We start from the raw sequence: 20283 nt of genomic DNA, 5'->3' as shown, positions 1-20283 counted from the left end.
GGTGCTGAACAGACCCTGACCGAGACCAGGGCCCCGTTGTGCCAGGAGCTGCACAGACCCAGACCGAGACCAGGGCCCCGTTGTGCCAGGAGCTGCACAGACCCGACCGAGACCAGGGCCCGTTGTGCCAGGAGCTGCACAGACCCGGCCGAGATCAGGGCCCGTTGTGCCGGGCGCGGCACAGACCCCGACCGAGACCAGGGCCCCGTTGTGCCGGGTGCTGCACAGACCCCGACCGAGACCAGGGCCCCGTTGTGCCGGGTGCTGAACAGACCCTGACCGAGACCAGGGCCCCGTTGTGCCAGGAGCTGCACAGACCCAGACCGAGACCAGGGCCCCGTTGTGCCAGGAGCTGCACAGACCCGACCGAGACCAGGGCCCGTTGTGCCAGGAGCTGCACAGACCCGACCGAGATCAGGGCCCGTTGTGCGGGTGCTGCACAGACCCCGACCGAGACCAGGGCCCCGTTGTGCCGGGTGCTGCACAGACCCCGACTGAGACCAGGGCCCCGTCGTGCCGGGTGCTGCACAGACCCCGACCGAGACCAGGGCCCCATTGCGCCGGGCGCTGCACAGACCCCGACCGAGACCAGGGCCCCGTTGTGCCAGGAGCTGCACAGACCCCGACCGAGACCAGGGCCCCGTTGTGCCAGGAGCTGCACAGACCCCGACCGAGACCAGGGCCCCGTTGTGCCAGGAGCTGCACAGACCCCGACCGAGACCAGGGCCCCGTTGTGCCGGGCGCTGCACAGACCCCGACCGAGACCAGGGCCCCGTTGTGCCGGGTGCTGCACAGACCCCGACCGAGACCAGGGCCCCGTTGCGCCGGGCGCTGCACAGACCCCGACCGAGACCAGGGCCCCGTTGTGCCAGGAGCTGCACAGACCCCGACCGAGACCAGGGCCCCGTTGTGCCAGGTGCTGCACAGACCCTGATTGAGACCAGGGCCCCGTTGTGCCGGGCGCTGCACAGACCCCGACTGAGACCAGGGCCCCGTTGTGCCGGGCGCTGCACAGACCCCGACCGAGACCAGGGCCCCGTTGTGCCGGGCGCTGCACAGACCCCGACCGAGATCAGGGCCCCGTTGTGCCGGGCGCTGCACAGACCCTGAATGAGACCAGGGCCCCGTTGCGCCGGGCGCGGCACAGACCCCGACTGAGACCAGGGCCCCATTGTGCCGGGCGCTGCACAGACCCCGACTGAGACCAGGGCCCCATTGTGCCAGGAGCTGCACAGACCCCGACTGAGACCAGGGCCCCATTGTGCCGGGCGCTGCACAGACCCCGACCGAGACCAGGGCCCCGTTGCGCCGGGCGCGGCACAGCCACAGAGCTGGTTGCAGTCCCTCCCCCAAGTATAAATAGAAACAGCGAAGTCAGGCTCTTCGCTAACTTTTCAACTAGCCCCCAGGAGCTCAGAGCTGGGAGCCCAGAGCTCTGGGAATCTCAGCATCCGTGACCCCACCCCGACCGCCAGCGCTGCAGCAGATAGAGCCACAAGAAGGTCTCAGATGGTACAAAGGCAGGGAGAGCCAAGCAGCAAGAGGGAGACAAGATGTGACATTTCTGAGCACCACTCCCCCCACTCCATTGCTGTCAACACACGGTGAGTGACCAGTCCAAGGGGTTAGCCCAGCCGGGTGCACTATGTGGAATTTACTGCTTTGGACAGTGCGACTGAGGGGCACCAGCAGAGCTGGGGGCAGCCCAGGGCTGGGCTAGCAGGGTCTGCAGGTTGGGTGTCAGGGGCACCGGTGGATTTGGGGCAGGGAACCCAGGGCTGGGCTAGCAGGGAGCTGCGTGTCAGGAGTGAGGGGCACTGGCAGATCTGAGGAGGGACAGGGCTGGGCTAGCAGGGGCTGCGGGTCAGAAGTGAGGAGCACCAGCAGAGCTGGGGGCAGCCCAGGACTGGGAGAGCAGGAGGTTGCGGGTCGGGAGTGAGGGGCACCGGCAGGGCTGCTGGGCCCAGGGCTGGGCTAGCAGGGGGCTGCGGGTCAGGAGTGAGGGGCACCGGCAGAGCTGGGGAGGGAGCCCAGGGCTGGGCTAGCAGGGGCTGCGGGTCAGGAGTGAGGAGCACCAGCAGAGCTGGGGAAGCCCAGGGCTGGGCTAGCAGGGTTATTAGCCCTGGGGGTCCGTCCCCCCCCCGCACACACACACACACACAGAGATCTCTGCAGCTACCCCTCTATCCTGACCCACAGTCCATTTCTTCCTCCAGGACAGCAGGGGAGAAACTGGGCTAGATGGACAAGTTGTCTGGTCCAGCAGGGACCTGGCTGGGATGCATGGCCATTTTGTTGCTGCAGGTAGCAGGACCAAGGATGGGAGGGACCATTGGTCTGAGCTGGCTGGGCAGTGAGGTCGGGCACAGGCCTGCAGATACCAGTGGCTCAGGGAGGCTGGAGTCGCAGGTTCGCTGGAGTATCCGACTGATCCGGGGTGGTGGGGAAGGCAGGGGACAAGGTCGCATGGGCAGATGGAAAAAGAGACGTGTGGGGCTGGAAGGGACCTTGAGACTGTCAAGTCCAGGCCCCTGCGCTGAGGCAGGGCCAAGCAAACCTAGAGCAGCCCTGGCAGGCGTTTATCCCACACGGTCTGAAACTCCCCCAGTGACAGGGATTCCACAACCTCCCTGGAAACCCATTCGGAGCTCAGGGTTCGTCATTTTTTCCTAATCTCTAACCAACCTCTCCCTGGCTGCAGATTAAGCCCGTTACTTCTTGTCCTGTCCTCAGTGGACATGGAGGACCATTGGTCCACAGCCTCCGTCTAACGGCCTTTTGAATTCTGTTCTGAGACCCACCCTCAGTCTTCTTTTCTCCAGACGAAACCTGCCCAGTGCTTTTAACCCTTCCTCACAGGTCAGGTTTGCTAAACTTTTTATCCTTATTACTGCTCTCGTCTGGACTCTCTCCATTTTCTCCACCTCTTTCCCAAAGTGCGGCACCCAGAACTGGACCCAGGCGGGCCCCACCAGTGCCGAGCAGAGCAGGACAATTCCCTCCTGTGTCTTACATCCCACACTCCCGTTAATATGCCCCAGAATGGTATTGGGCTTTATTGCAAGTGCAACACATTCATGACTCATATTCAATCTGTGATCCACTCTAACCCCAGATCCTTTTCCGCAGTGCCACCTCCTAGCCTGTCATTCCCCATCTTGCCACTGAGTATTTCATTTGTCCTTCCTAAATGAAGTACTTTACACTTGTCTTTATTGAATTTCCACTTGTTGGTATCAGACCAATTCTCCAATGAATCTGAGAGCCCTGGTGCTGCCTTGAGGAGGATAGCGGCTGGATGGGTCTCTTCCGGTCTGGGGTGGAAGGGAAGCGGGAAGAAGGATTCATTTTGCAGTAAAAAGATAATGGGTAACATGGGCATGCAGGTGGGATGGCTGATGGGAATGTGGGCATAGAAATGGAAATTATCACATCCAATGAAGTGGAAGCAAAACTTAACAAGCTCAATGCACTCAAACTGAGGGACCAGATGATCTCCCCCACACACACACCAGCCCTGAATACTGAATGAACTGACACAGGATATTGCAAGCCCAGTGGCAAGGATTTTAACACACCTATCCATCTAGGGGTGGCACCATAGGACTGGAGAAGAGCTAATGGGCTGTGCTGAAAGGGGAATGATTGGGGTGGAGGGAGGCTAATTTCCTAATAAATGAGGGAGGTGGAGCTCCTCAAGGATCGGTCTTGGGACCAGTCTGAGTTAATATTTTTAATAATGACCTTGGCACAAAAGGCGGGAGTGCGCTGATGAAATTGGCCGACGATACAGAGTTGGGAGGCGGTGTCAGTACAAAGGGTAACTAGGAGCCACCAATGTTGCGTGGCTGCGAGAAGGGCTAATGCGCCCTAGGATGTATTAGGAGAGGTATTTCCAGTGGAGGCAGAGAAATATTAGTGCCGTTGGATAAGGCACCGGGGAGCCTCCTCTGCAATCCTGTGAGCAACTCTGGTCACCCGGGTTTAAGAAAGATGAAGGCAAACTGAGCAGGAGCCAAGAGGGGCTCCCAAGGCAAGCAAGGCCGATAGTATGAGATGGGACCGGAAAAGGTTGGCTTGCTCGGCTGAGAGGGGATGTGGCAAATCCCAGGGAGAGTGAAGAGCTACTGACACTAAAGGACAACGCTGGCACAGGAACAAGTGGGGATCAACTGGCCATGGACAAAGTCAAGTTGGAAATGAGAGGATGGTTTCTACCCATCATAGATAGTCCTGGCTGAGATGGGATCCTGGAGGGGGTGGGCCAGCATCTGAGGTGGCATCGGCCCTTCTCTCTCCCGCTCCCATGCTCAGGGTCAAACTGACCCCAGATTTGGCATGGGGAAGGCATTTACTCCAGGTCAGATTGGCAGGGACCTTCCTCTGCAGGGCGCCTGCTGGAATCAATTGGGCCTATCTCAGCTGGTCAATTTCCCGCCATTGCAGGGACCTCAGATACTGATGGCGTAGAGATCATTCACCATTTGGTCCATTCCCACGTGGCCACAAGGGCTTGATGGGCCAGGAGTACAAGGTTGGAACAGATGTGATGAACTCATGTAACTGGGGTCCGTCTCCACCTCTTGGTTGGTGGAATTTTATCCCGCATCTTACAAGCCACCCAGAGAACAGCGTTCGCTGGAACGTCTCGTGGAATTCTAGTTAGTCCTGCCATGAGTGCAGGGGACTGGGCTAGATGACCTCTTGAGATCCCTTCCAGTCCTACGATTCTGTGATTCTGGTGACATGTCCAAAAAGTGTCAGATGCTGGCTGTGGACAACGGCCCCAGTAGTCTGTAGACCGGAGCGACGGTAAACGTCTGCATCACAAATCAAGTTGTTCCACTTTTTGCCCAATATACAGCTTTGGTATTTTGTGTGGAAAGCCTCCAGCTTTGCCCAGTTTGTCCTCGCTTACAAACAGCTCTCCAACCTGAAACAAATACTCACCAGCAACCACACAACAAAAGTACCAACCCAGGAACCAAACCCTGCAACAAACCTCGATTCCAACTCTGTCCACGTATCTATTCTAGGGACACCATCACAGGACCCAACCACATCAGCCACATCATCAGGGGCTCGGTCACCTGCACATCTACCAATGTGATATATCCCATCATGTGCCAGCAATGTCCCTCTGCCATGTACATTGGCCAAACTGGACATACTCTAAGCAAAAGAATGAATGGACACAAATCTTATATCAGGAATCATAACATTGAAAAACCAGTAGGAGAACACTTCAGTCTCCTGGTCACTCATTAGCAGACCTGAAAGTGGCAATTCTTCAACAACAAAAATTCAGAAACAGACTCAACATGAAACTGCAGAACTGGAATTAATCTGCAAAGGACACCATTCTCTTCCATTTGATATATCTGTTGAATAATTCCATAGCATCTATTGAATAACTCCAACCATTTAATAATATCTATGGAGTAACTCTGTAGCATCTGTTTGCTAACTCTGTGGGTAACTCTAGAATCTGAACTGGTATAACTAAGAGTCAAAATTGCCTCCAAGCATTTTATTAATTTCTACAGAGCCTTCTCTCTCTCTACTGCCCTTGGAAACAAAAAAATGATCTTGAATGTTGTTAATAAAAAATGTTTTTTCCATTTTTCGACCAGCTGTAATATCGAGTCACCATATCCATTCTCATTCTCCATGTGTGTGCAAGACAGGGATCTACATAGATGGGATGGAGCAGGGGAACTGCACGGGGGCGACAGAGTTCATACTGCTGGGACTATCCCAGATGCAGGAGGTCCAGCTGCTCCTCTTTTTCTCTTCCTGCTCTTCTACATCATCATCCTCCCAGGGAATTTCCTCATTATCTTCACCATCCAGAGTGACCCCTGCCTGAGCTCCCCCATGTATTTTTTCCTGGCTAACCTGGCCTTCCTGGACATCTGCTACTGCTCAGTCACCCCTCCGAAGATGCTGGCCGACTTCTTCTCCCTCTGCAAGACCATCTCCTATAGGGGCTGCATGGCCCACCTTTTCTTCCTCCACTTCCTGGGAGGCGCCGAGGCCTTCCTGCTCATGGCCATGGCCTATGACCGCTACGTGGCCATCTGCAAACCTCTGCGCTATGCCACGCTCATGAACAGAGAGATCTGCTGCACCCTGGTGGGGGCAGCGTGGGCAGGGGGCTTCGTTCATGGCATCATCCTCTTTGGTCTGTCCATCCAGCTGCCCTTCTGTGGCCCCAACATCCTGGACAACTTCTTCTGTGATGTCCATCAGCTGGTGAAGCTGGCCTGCACTGACACCTACGCGGTGGAGATGATCATGTTCCTCAACAATGGTGTGGTCATCATGATGTGCTTCATCCTCCTCCTCATCTCCTATGCCGCCCTGCTGCTCCGGCTGCGGACTCACTCCCCCAGGTGGGAGAGCAAAGTGGCCTCCACCTGCGTCTCACACATCATCGTGGTCTTCGTGATGTGCGGCCCGGCCATCTACATCTACGCCCTGCCCTTCCAGGCCGCCCCCCTGGAGAAGGTGGTGGCTGTGTTCCACACTGTGGTCTTCCCGCTCACCAACCCCATGATCTACACCCTGAGGAACAAGGAGATCAAAAGCTCCATGAGGAAGTTAATCAACAAGTACATATCCTGGCGAGTGAAAAGTTAAAGCACTATTGCAAAGTGAAGAAATTTGAGTATTTGTACTTTATTTGTGTTTTAATTGTAATGTGTAAGGCCAATTTTGGCCTCAGTTATTCCAGAATAACTCTGCAGTACCTATTAATTAAACCTATAGTATCTGTTGAATAACTTTCTAGTATCTATGGAACAATGCTGTAGTTGTATGGACGAACTCAAAGGAATCTATGGAGTAACTCTCTTGTATATGTAACCCTTCTGCCCCTCTGAGTTGGCAGCAACAAGGGTCAGGTTCAGTATCTAGGGGTTCCATTTCAATAACGCAATGCAAAACCAGCTCGAGCCCCCACCTAGTGACCTGGGATAATTACATTACCACCCCCCGGGCACCTCTAGGCGACAATACTTCCCCTCTCGCAAGCACGGAGTCTGAGTGTAGCAAAATCCTTTTAATAAAGAAGGGAAACAATGCGGCATTACATTGGGGAAACACCACAAACAGGATTATAACACAAATCATGAGCAAAGACCCACCTCCAAGGAAGTTTGGCAGTATCCTTTTCCCTCAGGGTCTTAAGTCCAACCACCCAAAAGATCACCCCAAAGTCCCAAAAGTCTCTTGAGTCCAGCAACCCAAAAATCATCCAAAAGTCCAACAACCCAAAAGTCTCTGTCCCTGGTCAGTGCAGCCCCAGAGTTCAAAAGTTTATCTGCAGTTTTACCGTCCCCCCAAGCTGGGTGGAAATGGGGGGGAGAGGGCATGCGGGGTGTTAAGGGACACCTTACATGGTCCGAGGTCGACTGACCCGCCTCTCCGTGGGGTTCTGCTGCAGTCATCACCATGAACTGCTCTGCTCTACCAGCCGCTCCACTCCTCCAGTCATCCCATGTGCCGCTCCAGCTGTCCCCACAAACTGCTCAGCTCCACTCACTGTTCTGTGGACCGCTCCAACCGTCCCACAAACTGCTCCGCTCTGCCAGCCGCTCCACTCCACCAGCCAGCTCATGAGCCGCTCCAGCTGTCCCCGCAAACTGCTCTGCTCTAGTCGCTGTTCCGTGGGCCTCTTCAACCGTCCCACAACCTGCTCCGCTCTGCCAGCCACTTAGCAATACATCATCAGGCTCCACCCCTAGTTAACACAGAACTCAGTGATCTCAACTCAAGAATTTTAGCTCTTTAGTGTTTTCAGCTCTTAGTGATTTCTGCTTGTAGTAGGAGAGCCCCAGTGCTGGTGCACTACTGGCCCAAAGTAAATTCAGCACAGCAGCCTGTAACTAGACTCCTAATAAAATCAAAATTAGACCTACTATTTAACAATGGAGACAGAAGTTACTGCAATTGGTATTTCAAGCTCTCAAAAGAGGCCATATCATCAGGTACACATACCTACCCCCACCTTTTCTCAATCCATTGGGTTTTGGAACCCATGTCCCTGTCTAGCGAGTGCTACTTAGTTGATGGTGAGAGCCTCTGTCATAAAACAGTTTCACTGTGCTTGTTTCACATAATCAGGGTAACAACACTTTATTCCTCCTGCCCTAATAACTGAGAAACTGGAGATCCCACAGCTGCCAAAGTGACTATTTTGGGCTACTGTGGGCTCATGCTAGGTGGGATGGATGTGCCTATGCAAACAAGATCAGCCCCTGAAGTTCTTTTCCACACTCGCCACAATTCACCACCAGATGTCAGGGTAGAGCTCATCCTGACTCTGCTTACATCTATATGAAGCATCTCTATAGCACTTTGGAATAGCTCTGTAATAATTCTGAAGGACCCATTGAGGAAATCTTTAGCATCTGTGGAATAACTTTGTAGTAATTCCCAGTACCTGTTGAGTAACGGTGCATTATCTGTGGAAGCTATACAGCAACTCTCTAGTATGTAAGAAGTAGCTCTGTGTAGTATATGGAACAACACTGCCAAACTTCTGTAGTGTGGGTTGAGTAAATTTGTTGTTTCTGTTGAGTAACTTCTTACTATCCACAGAATAACATTAATAATTCCTGGTATTATCAATCTTCTGTGAAGTAATTATCTAGTATCTATGGAGTAGCTCTGTGGTACTACTGAGTAACTCTGGAGTAGTTTTGTAGTATCTGTTGAATAATTCCATAGCATCTATTGAAAACTCCAATAATTTCACAATATCTATGGAGTAACTCTATAGCATCTCTTTGCTAACCCCAGAGTCTGCACTGGGGTTACTAAGAACCGAAATTATCTCCAAGTATTTTACTAATTTCTACAGAGCCAGCAAATAATTAAAGACAGGAAAGATGTTGACAGTTTATTGTAGTTCTGTTAAAACACCAAAGGAAATACAGAACCAGATCCTCAGTCCCTGAAAATCAGCAATGTACCATTGACGCCAGTGAAGCTTGCAGATTTATGTCAGCTGAAGAAATATAAATACTTGGGCTTCAAGTCATAAACCTGTTGAGGGGCTAGAATAAACTTTCCCAATGGGCAGTTTATCCCAAAACTGCTGGGTTTCTCGCACATTCTCTGAACCAGCTGGCGTGGGCCAAGGTCAGAGACACGATACTGGACTAGCATCCCTTGAGGGATTCTATTCCTTGCCGGCCTGTGCCAGTCAGTATGCAGACATTGGGGCCAAATCAGAGACAGTGCTCCCTAGAGGGGAACAATCTATGGCCTAGCCTTGCTCCCCATCCCTCTGATCCAACCAGTCCAAGACCCTGGGGCCAGATCAGAGCTGCCCCCGCTAAATGGGAAAGGTCCCATGTCCCATTCCCTATAGCTCCTAAGTTTCGGCGGCAGGCCTGCATGAAACCCCACTAGTGTGCATAGTCTCTGCGTCCATGGCTCATTGCACGCATCCATGACTCATCGCATGAGGGCCAACATTTTCACAAGCGACCTGAGATTTTAGGTACACCTCTACCCCGATATAACACGGTCCTCGGGAGCCAAAAATCCCTACCGCGTTATAGGTGAAACCTTGTTATATCAGGGTAGTGGCGGCAGGGCTTCAGCGGTGATTTAAAGAGCCCAGGGCTCCGGCCACAGGGAGCCCCAGGCCCTTTAAATCGCCACCCGAGCCCTGCTGCCGGAGCCCCGGGGTAGTGGCAACAGGGCTCCAGCAGGGGAGCCTGGGCCCTTTAAATCGCCGGCCAAGCCCCGCTACCACAGCTCCAGGATAGCGGTGGCAGGGCTCCAGTGATGATTTATAGGGCTTGGGGCTCCCTGCAGCAGCCAGAGCCCCGGGCTCTTTAAAGTGCTGCCCGAGCCCCGCTGCCAGAGCCCCGGGGTTACCACGCTATATGTGAACCCGTGTTATATCAGGTCGCGTTATATCGGCGTAGAGGTGTATATCAATTTTTCAGCACCCAATTTGAGGCCAGCATGATGTTGTTAGCACTTCACAATGTGGGCTCAGCTCCCCTCCTCTCTTATGGAAAAACAAAAAAAAACCTTGGAAAATGACACAGGGACAAGAGTTTTCTTCAGAGTTCTTCCCCATGGAAATCAGGCTTCCCCAACCTCCAGCCCTGTCCCCAGGGGCAGATGGGGCTTTGGCCTCTGAACTCAGGGTTCCTCTGATTACCTGTGGGCATCTCAGAGGCTTTGCTGAAGGCGTATCCCTGAACAGATCCAGGCTGCCTCAAGCTTGACACCCAAAACTAGCAACTGCTTTGGAAACTTCAGGCCCAAAGTCCTGGGAAGACCCTTATATACAGACACCAAGACTCAGGAGCGACGCTGAGCTTTATGGATGCACCTGCGGCCCCACAACCGGGGCTAGACTCCTTGGCTGAGCCTTTCACCCTTGCTAGAAGTTTAAGTCCACAGTTCCCATGAATTTAAAAGTGGCTTGGGTGTTCAAATCCACTAGGTGGCCTGGGAAACCTTAGCCCTCCTAAAGTTACAACGTGGCTTGATTTTACCAGGACAGTCCCAGTTTCTCATACAATGTCCCAGTATCATCCCAGTTTGTCTTATGATGTCCCAGGGTCTCCGGTTTGTTGATTTGTTTCAGGACAGCAGAAAAATGCTGGTTTTTCCTTTCATCCATCAACCCATTTGGGTTAAGATTTGCAAAACCCTGTAAAAAATTTGTGTACCCGCTTCCCATTACAATCATTACAATTATTGGCCATCTGTATCCCACAGTGTCCCAGCTCTGCTGGGTGTTTCTAGGGCTACAAAATGTTTGTTCAAGATGTGTTTTTTCACCAAGTAGAATTTGCCCTGTGGTTAGCAGGAGCTGTCAAAATGGAATAAGTCCAGAGTTTTTTAAATGAGTGAAGAATGAAGAGAAAACCAATCACAGAAATAATGAAGGTTCTTCTTTTACCCCCATGAATGTTAGCACTTAGTGTTGGCTGGAAAATAGAATTTCCCATCTGTGGGGAACTCTGATGCAATGAAAAGTTCAGAAAAATAATTGGAGATATACCAATCTCCTAAAACTGGAAGGGACCTTGAAAAGTCATTGAGTCCAACCCCCTGCCTTCACTAGCAGGACCAATTTTTGCCCCAAATCCCTAAGTGGCCCCCTTGGGAATTGAACTCAGAACGCTGGGTGTGGCAGGCCAATGCTCAAACCACTGAGCTATCCCTCCCCGCTTTGGGATATGAAAATGTCAAACAGAAAAATGTCAACACCCTTGGTCAAAATGAAAAGTTTTGAGATTACAAAAAGCAATTTTTCATTTGGAAACACTGTTTTGAAACAAACAAAACCCATTTTCAAATGTCGACCAAAGGTGAAAGACTATTTCTGTCTTGAAATGATGAGTCAAACTTTAATTTTTGTTTAGATTCTCCTGACAGGAATTTTAAAAACACCAACCAGAATTGACATATTATCCTGGAAAATGTCAATGAAACCACATTTTTCAATGGGAAAATTTAGGAGATGACACATTTCAAGCAGCTCAATTACAGACACTTGCCCATTGCTGCTCTGTAAATTCATTCTGTCACTAAGGCTGGGGATTTTCAAAGGCATCTAAGGAGTTTGGCTAAAAATAAGGCAGGGCTGAGGCACAAAGGGTGCCCCAGGCGTTTGCAGAAATAAAGATGTATTTGTGACCTACAATAGTTACAGCCACCCACCAGAACCTCAGCTGGTCTGGAACGGCCTGTTCCCTCATTAATGCCACACAATTATCCCCCGGGGAGCGGCAATGTTTTTCTACTGGATTGCATCAGCAGCTTTTGGGATGCAGCCACCAGAGGAACCCACCACTCAAGCTGCCCTGGGTGCTTGAAGTTGGTCACTAAGAGATACCCAGAGGCAAAGACTGAAAACTAAGGGTCAAGTCCTGAGCTGGTGTAAATTGATGCAGTTTTGTTGACTTCAACCAACCCCCTGATTTACACCAGCTGGGGATCTCGTCCGTTACACAGGTTCCAATCCGTATTCTTTGCTCATGACACTGAACAAAAGACGAGTCAAAAGTTCCCAACCCGTCTGCTCTTTCCTAGCTCTTTGTCCTGTGGGATTAATTACCAGTGTAACTTCTAATGGTGACAGAGCGATTCATTCCCACTGGGGACAGAACTTGGGAGGATTCACCATCGCTAATAGCTTCAGCTCCCATGAATGGCCCAACTTTTCTATCTTTCTTCCTTTCGTTCTCAGCAATTTTTTTTCAGACTGAGACGACAGGAACTCAAAAGGCTGCTTTGGCTGCAGATCCGTTGCAGCATGATGTTTTTAACGTGATGCATTCGCTTTGGTTGCAGGCCTGTCAGAGAGACTGAAGAGCTACAAAGGGCCAGCGTTCCAAATAGTGTAAACGGATGTCATTCTGTTGAAGGCAATGGACCAGACCCCCAGCTGGTGTCAATCAGCCGTAGCTCCATTGGAGCCACAGGCACCAGATCCCCAGATGATGTAAAGTAACACAGGCAATGGAGCTATACTTGGTTACACCGGCTGAGAATCTATCTTCAGTGTGCTGGGAGCCAGCGAGCGAGGACCCTGCAGATTCCTTGCTTGGCTCCCCGGGGCCCCACACAGAGACAGGAAATCCGTCACCGGGCACGCTGGCTTGGGACCGTTCTGCTGAGAGCCCTGGGGGTGGGCCAGAGAGCCTTCCTGCCACATTCTCCACCGTGATGCAATTCAGCCTGCGGGGACAGTGAGCCGAAGGCCATCGCCCTTCTGTGCTGGATTCTCCAGCCTGTGCTGTAGAGCAGGGCAGACAAGATGATCCTGTGACAGTGTTCGGTCACACAGACCCTCCTTGGGGCTGTCATCTGATGTGCTGAGACTACCTCTGAGCCCATTCTCCCTGCCGGCTTGGGACTTCAGAACCCTGCTTTGTTAAGCCAGATATGCCAGTCTGCTCCAACACAGACCCAGGGTCTGACCCATGTCCCCAAAGCTGCAGACTTAACTGAAAACAGCTTAGCAAGTGCTCCTGTCTCCAGCACCCAGACACACCCAGTTCCCAATGGGATTCAAATCCCAAATAAATCCGTGTTACTCTGTATAAAGCTTATACAGGGTAAATTCATAACTTGCCCACCCTCTATAACACTGATAGAGAGAGATGCACAGCTGTTTGCTCCCCCAGGTATTAATCACTTACTCTGAGTTAATTAATAAATAAAAGTGAGTTTATTAAGTGTAGAAAGTAGGATTTAAGTGCTTTCAAGTAATAATAGACAGAACAAAGTAAGTTACCAAGCAAAACAAACAAACAAAAAAACCCACGCAAATCTAAGCCTAATACATTAAGGAACTGATTACAGATGAAATCTCAGAGATGTTCCAATAAGCTTCTTTCACAGACTGGACTCCTTCCTAGTCAGGGCTCAATCCTTTCCCCTGGTACAATCCTTGTTAGTTCCAGCTCAGGTGGTAACTAGGGGATTTCTTCATGACTGGCCACTTCTTTGTTCTGTTCCATCCCCTTATATATCTGAGGCACAAGGCAGGAATCCTTTGTCTCTCTCTGGGTTCCCACCCCTCCTTCTCAATAGAAAAGTGCCAAGTTAAAGATGCATTCCAGTTTAGGTGACATGATCACATGTCACTGTAAGACTTCCTTACCCACTTGCTGGCACACAAGTATACAGGAAGACTTACAAGTAAACAGCCATTTATAACCAATTGTCCTGCTTAATGGGAGCCATCAAGATTCCAAACCACCATTAATGGCCCACACTTTGCATAATTACAATAGGACCTCAGAGTTATATTTCATATTCCGAGTTTCAGATACAAGAATGATACGTTCATACAAATAGGAGGAGCACATTCAGCAGATTATAAGCTTTGTAATGATACCTTACAAGAGACCTTTTGCATAAAGCATATTCCAGTTACATTATATTAACACTTATAAATATATTTTTATAAAGCATTATGTAGAGCAGCATCACGGATCCCATCTGGCCTTGGAATCACTGAACCTCCCTCTCCAGGAGTCTGCAGTGAGAGCTGAGCCAAGGGAGCCCCAGGGTACCTCTGTGTGCTCATCTTGGAGGCTCGGGGAGGGGGGGGGGGCTGGCTAAGGAGGGCCTATTGTGCCCTAGCCTGGATTTATATGGCCAGAAGTGGATAGAGAACTCGTCACTGCACAGAGACACCAGTGTTTTCCTTTAGCATCAGTGCAAAAGGCTTGAGCTGCTTTGTGAGGCAGCATTTCCCAGTGGATAGAGCACTGGGCCTTGGGGGCCCTGGTACTATCCCCAACTCTGCCATTGGCCCGCTGGGTGCCTCTGTTTCCCCATCTGTAATATGGGCACAATGATACTGACCTCCTTTGTAAAGCACTATAAGATCTACTGATGAAACGTGCTAGTGAAGAGCTAGGTGTTAATATCATTGAGCTTGCGGTGAAAGCAGACGTGTGGAAGGCCCAGTGTTCAAGCTCTGGCTTCCCAGGTGTGTGAGAATGTTCATAGGCCGGGGCCTAAGGGAATTAGGCACATAATTGAAATTCAGTGGAGCCCCTAGCTGTCTCACACGCCTTTCAATACTCCAGCCAGCGCTGGTACAGCCCAGATCCAGGGAAACGCGTTCAGTGGCTCAGACCCCACACCTACTGTACTGTTCCACCATGCTCATCACCTGCTCCGGCTATCGCAGTGTCAGCTCATAGGCACAGCTCAGCTGTTCCCTGCTGGGTGAATGAGAAGAGAGGCCAGCCTACCCCCTCAACCTCTGCCATGTCACTGAGTCCCTTGACTCAGCAGCAGCTGTGGGGATGGGACTTCTGGGAGTGGCTCGGACATGAAAAAGCAGCTCCCTTCATCGATTTATTTCTGTGACGGTCGCAAGGACCAACTCCAGCTGATGATCCTGGGCGTGTCGTGCTAGGTGCTGGACAAATAGGCAGTAGCCTTTTATTTTATTTAGACTAGCTTGAGTGAGGTTATCTTGCACCACCATGGGGCCGGCTCTGGGGGCTAAGTTTGGAGCTCCACAGAGTGAAAATCACCTCTCCTCTTTGTCTCTGATCTAGTGACGCTAGGAACACGAGAAGGCCAAGGACAGTGGCCACACATGCATTCACAAGCACAAAGCCTAGTCTGTATGGTACATTGCATGAGAGTAACAAGTAAGGTTATGATTAGCCGGGCAGATATAATATCTTTGAATGCCCACGCACAAGTTATAAATGAAGTCATAACCCCCAGCCTCAGAGATATTCTGGTTGATTTCTCACCATTTGATCATCAGCAGGGTTTAGTCCCTGCTTGGTTCTTCCCAGGTTTTCCCAACCAGAGAACGCTCGTTTATATCGTAATTCTCACTCCATCTAACTCCATCTAACTGCCATGTATGTGCATGAAGGTGTCAACCCTTTTCTCCTTATCCGTATGTCCCCACCCCATGAATATTGGGGTGCCCCATTTTTCATAGCCCCTAATTAGCATTTACACACCCTGCAGTCAAGAGAGGCATTTAAAGATGTCATACTAAGGTCTTGAACAATACATTGGGGTCAATTTTCTGCAGCATCACCCATTGGCACATTTTTGCAGTAGCCTTGTGATCTTTACTGGCCTAGGGTTATTCTTTGGTCACCTACATATGTCAAGCACTCTTAAGCCTCTGGCCTGGTATGGATAAGCTGAAATCTTACAGGCCTCAGCCCGTAGACCTTGCATTTCAGCCCTGCTTTACTTATATATCTAATGCATATTCATTACTCCTAAATATTTATCAGTTGTATTCTTCTCTAATCCTAAAATTTAAATCTATTTTGCACACAATTATTACATACGACATCTCATATAAATTGTTCAGAACATCACACCGTGCACTAATCAATGAATGATAAAATGAACAAACTAGCTACCAGGTAACAGAGAAGGATAGTCTCTGTCTCCAAGATCTCCCACTCTAGGGCCGGGATTATCAAAAGGCTGGGATTTAGGTGTCTAACTCCCTTAGGCCTCTTTAAAAATCCCACTCTGGTGTTGGAGAGGACAAAGTGGGAAGATGAGAGGGGATCGGGTGGCAAGTTGAGGGGCCACATCATAACCAAGAGAACTTAGAAGAGAAAGAAACGTCAGCCAGGCTTTGGCTTAGCCCGTGTCAGACGGGAGGGACAGTGGGCATCATGACAGAGGTGGGTTTTCAGAATGGATTTTGGTTGCAAGCCTATTTCCCATACCAAAAGGTTAGTAAAATAATAGCAGAGATGCAGAATCACCCTAATCACCATGGCTGATGTCAAGGGAAAGAGCCAGGAATAGTGACATACCGAATGACAGTGTCTTCTCCCTCTTACATTCCCCGTGGCTCAGAGCCTGGGAATGGAACAAGGAGAGTCTTTATTTGATCTTCAGTTGCTAGGTGTGAGGAGCAGCTGGGGTACGGTCCTGGGTAAATGGACCTGGGACTGAGATGTGGAGCCATATAAAGCTAAATTGTGGCCTTCTACAAGCCACCAACTAGTCTACAAAGCTGGGATATTTCCAAGGGGGCCTAGGGGAGTTCAGTGACCAGTTTCCATTGATTTTCAAAGGAAGTTAGGTGTCTAACTGCCCCAAGCATCTAAGGCTCCCAATTCCCATTGTCTTTCAATGGGATTTGAGCACCCAACTGACTTAGAGTCCCTTGAAAACTCCCAGTCCCCCTAGATCTAGTCCACTAGAAGACACTAGACAGTTCTCTCTTCTCTTCTCTTCTCTTCTCTTCTCTTCTCTTCTCTTCTCTTCCTATTGTTTCTTTCTCTCTGCCTTCCTATGGCAAAGCTGTACGTCTCCAGGAAGGCCCACATCCTCCTTCTCGATGCTCTTGCATTCTCAGCCAACTCCCATAATGTCTTCTGGTTTCCTCTCCACCCTCAGTCCCGTGTATCCCTGCATGAGGGATGCTGCGAATGAGTCCATCCCGGTGCACCAAGTGGTGGGGAGTCTGGCTTTCAAGCACTCTTAGGGAGAGCCGCGCCCATCTGGCCCATCCCATCCCTCAGCACTTCCTTCACCGCCTTGTTCCTGAAGCTGTAGATGACAGGGTTGAGCAGGGGCGTCACCACCGTGTTCAGCACCGTGGCTGCCTTGTTGAAGCCCGCGGAGGAGTTGTCAGCCGGCTTGACGTAGATGAAGATGGAGCTGCCATAGTAGAGCGAGGCCACCATGATGTGGGAGGTGCAGGTGCTGAAGGCCTTTTGCCTGCCCTGGACTGAGGGCATCCTCATCACTGTGGCGACAATGCAGAGATAGGACGCCGTTGTCACAGAGACGGAGCTGAGGAGGAGGAAGGATGAGATGGCCAAGTCCAGGGCCCGGAGGAGGTTAGTGTCAGCGCAGATCAGCTCCAGCAAGGGGGCACTGTCGCAGAAGAAGTGGTCGATGGCGTTGGGCCTGCAGAAGGGTAGCCTGGCCTTGAGCACCATGGAAGTCGAGATGAAGAGGAAGCTGCTCGTCCAGCAGGACAACACCAGGCTGAGGCAGACCCGGCTGCTCATGATGGCCATGTAGCGCAGTGGGTTGCAGATGGCCATGTAACGGTCCACGGACATGGCGGCCAGCAGAAGAACTTCAGCTGAGCCTGCCAGGAAGTAGACGTAGCTCTGGAGGGCACAGGCCAAGAAGGAGATGGTCTTGTGCTGGGAAAGGAGGAGAAGGAGCATCGTGGGTGTGACAGTGGTAGTGATAAGCAGCTCCAGCAGTGAGAGGTGGCTGAGGAAGTAGTACATTGGTGTGTGGAGGCGGCGGTCCAGCCTGATTATGATGATAACCAAAGCATTCCCCAGCAGTGTCAGCACATACATCACGAGGAAGAGGAGGAAGAGGGGCAGCTGCAGCTGGCCAAGGCTGGAGAAACCAAGAAGGACAACCTCGGTGATTGCCGCTGAAGACTGATTCACGGGGGTCCTCCGAGCAGAATCCATTGGGTCTGCGAGTGAGAAGGAAAGGATTGGAAGTCACTCCCATGAGATAAATCGACAGGGTGAATGGGAGTCCACACATGTAGCGGGGTGGTTACCTGCTCCTGCCCTTCGGGGTGGAAAACAGCCCAGGAGAGGGCTGTGGCTGGGGCTGTGATTGGAGCAGGGCTGCGGAGAGGCAGAGGAGCTGGGGAGCTCCAGCCTGGAAAGCCCCAGGCTGCGGCCTAGCATTGGGCTAAAAGGTACTGGGGGTTGAAGAGGGCAGCCCAGGGGTAGGCCAAGACAGCAGGTCTAAACCCAACCTTGCCAGTGATGAGTAGGCTGATACTGCAGTCTGCCCCAGGGCGTGGGGGCTAGACTAGGACTGGCAGTAGCCATATACTGAGGCGAGGTGGGGATAGTGGGTGGGGGTTTCCCGGGGAGGGGGGACCCAAAAAGAAAGGGGTTACTGCCAGGGGGTCCTGGAAGGGACATGGGAGCCAAGAGGCAGCAGATCACCAGCCTGCAGAGGGCGCTCCTGGCTGGAAAATGAGCTAATTTCCCTGAGAGACCAGCAGGAGGTGCCACAGGGGTTAGTCCACGCCTCTACAACACACAACACAGATCCTGAATGGAGGGGTCGAATCCACAAGATGGATCCGGGGGGGAACTAATAACTTTCCAAAACTAAAAACTTTTTTTCCCCATGGTTTCTGGGTTTTAGTTAAAAGCACAAATTCCAGAATTTCAGTTCTTTCTTCCCCCTGCCCTTTTTTTCCTTTTCTTTTTTTCCTCCTGTCCAATGCGGTAGAATAAACGATATGTACATTTCTGATTTGACTTTCTACGTTTTCTTTCCTCAATAGGTGTTTTTCTCTTTGCCTGTAACTTTTGCAGAAGGTCAGTGGAACAGGAGCAATCCCACAGCCCAGGCAACAGCTCTAACCTCCAGACTATCCTTCCTCTCATGGGGTCCTTCTGCCCCAATGCTAATTTACCCTGTGACTTTGGATAGGTCATTTCTTTATTACCACGTCAGAGCTGTGGCAGGCTGCCTCTGATTAAGGCCCTGACTCAGTTTAAGTGTGTGTCTAAAGGCCAGACAATTAAAGGGATTAAGTGGGATTTTCAAAGAGTGTTGAAGCTAAAGGACAGTGTTGACACCAGAACAGGTGAGGATACACTGCCCATGGATCAACTGAGGCTGGTATGAGAAGGTTTCTAACCACCAGCGGAGGGAGGTTTGGGAACAGCCTCCAATAAGCGCAGTGGGGGGGGGAACAACCTAACTAGCTTGAAGATGGAGCTTGATAAATTTATGAACAGGATAATATGCTGGGGTTGCCACTGATATCAGGGGGCTGGCTGCCAGCACCCAGGGGTCCCTTCTAATCCCATGTCTTATGGTCCTACCTAAGCTGAAACCTACAGGAGCAAGAAATTCACGGTAAGATGGCACTTCGTTCCTTTAATCTTCTTCTCTGGGGCTGGGGGTCCCAGTCCTGCAGTGTTGACATCAGTGGACCAAGTTTTGGCCTTGAATGAGCTGGTGAAAAATTTGGATCCAGAATTGGCCTTTCTTCTTTTGTTTTTTTTAAAGGAAATTTTGCAATAACATTTTGGTTTTGTTTTCTTTTTGTTTCCTTGGAAGGGGGGTTGATTGGTGGTTTGCCTTCTTTCTTTTCCTTTTTCTCCCATATATTTTGGTGACAAAACAAACAAAAATGGTTTAGCTTTAATATGAATTTTTGTTTGTCCTTTGTCATTTTCACTGGAAGTTAAAGGCAGACAAATTCATATTGGAAATTTTTCACCGTGTGCATGATTCACTATTGGAACAAACTCCAAAGAGAAATGATGGATTTTCCATCTTTTGATGTCCAGTCAGACTGGGTGCATTTCTGGAAGGTGATTTAGCCAAATAAAAGTTATTTGGCTAAATACAGGGGTTACTGGGTGAAATGTAAAGGACTGTGGTATACAGAAGGCCAGGCTACATGTACCTTAATTCTGCCCCACTTCAGGCCCAGCATCACGATTACAGTTGGTCAAAGATTTCCACAATTCCATTTCAGCAACAACAAAAATTTGAATTTCAACAACAAATTTTGAAAAAGCATTGGATGATCCTCGCTCCTGGTTTGGTGTTTTGTTTTGACCAGCTGTAACAAAACCACTAAGCAATGTAATGAATGGTTGTGTCACCACGTGTCATAAAATGACCACTCAGGAATTCGCAGCAGCTCTAGGCACAGATTTCTTCCTTCCCTAACACATCGGACCCTAACGTAGTCCCATGAACACTACTGAAAGACAGACAGGGGTGAGCTAGAGATGGATCCACCATAACTGCCTATTA

The 20283-nt window shown here is 50.6% G+C and overlaps 1 protein-coding gene and 1 pseudogene across 1 annotated transcript; one reads left to right on the top strand and one right to left on the bottom strand.

Annotated features, from left to right (window-relative positions):
• Nucleotides 1-5704: 5704 nt before the first annotated feature.
• On the top strand, nucleotides 5705-6642 carry LOC120380065 (annotated as a pseudogene).
• Nucleotides 6643-16976: 10334 nt separating this feature from the next.
• Nucleotides 16977-20057, bottom strand: LOC120380064 (olfactory receptor 6M1-like). The gene is made up of 2 exons (XM_039497567.1): nucleotides 19928-20057; nucleotides 16977-17953 (listed from the first exon to the last, which is right to left on the bottom strand). The coding sequence occupies exon 2, from the start codon at nucleotides 17946-17948 to the stop codon at nucleotides 16977-16979; it is 972 nt and encodes a 323-aa protein (XP_039353501.1). The 5' UTR covers nucleotides 17949-17953; nucleotides 19928-20057.
• Between the last annotated feature and the right edge of the window lie 226 nt (nucleotides 20058-20283).

The sequence above is a fragment of the Mauremys reevesii genome, linkage group 13 (genome assembly GCF_016161935.1).
Source record: "Mauremys reevesii isolate NIE-2019 linkage group 13, ASM1616193v1, whole genome shotgun sequence".
Classification (NCBI taxonomy): Eukaryota; Metazoa; Chordata; order Testudines; family Geoemydidae; genus Mauremys; species Mauremys reevesii.
The sequence above is the reverse complement of the archived record's forward strand: the minus strand, read 5'-3'. Positions and strand labels throughout refer to the sequence as shown.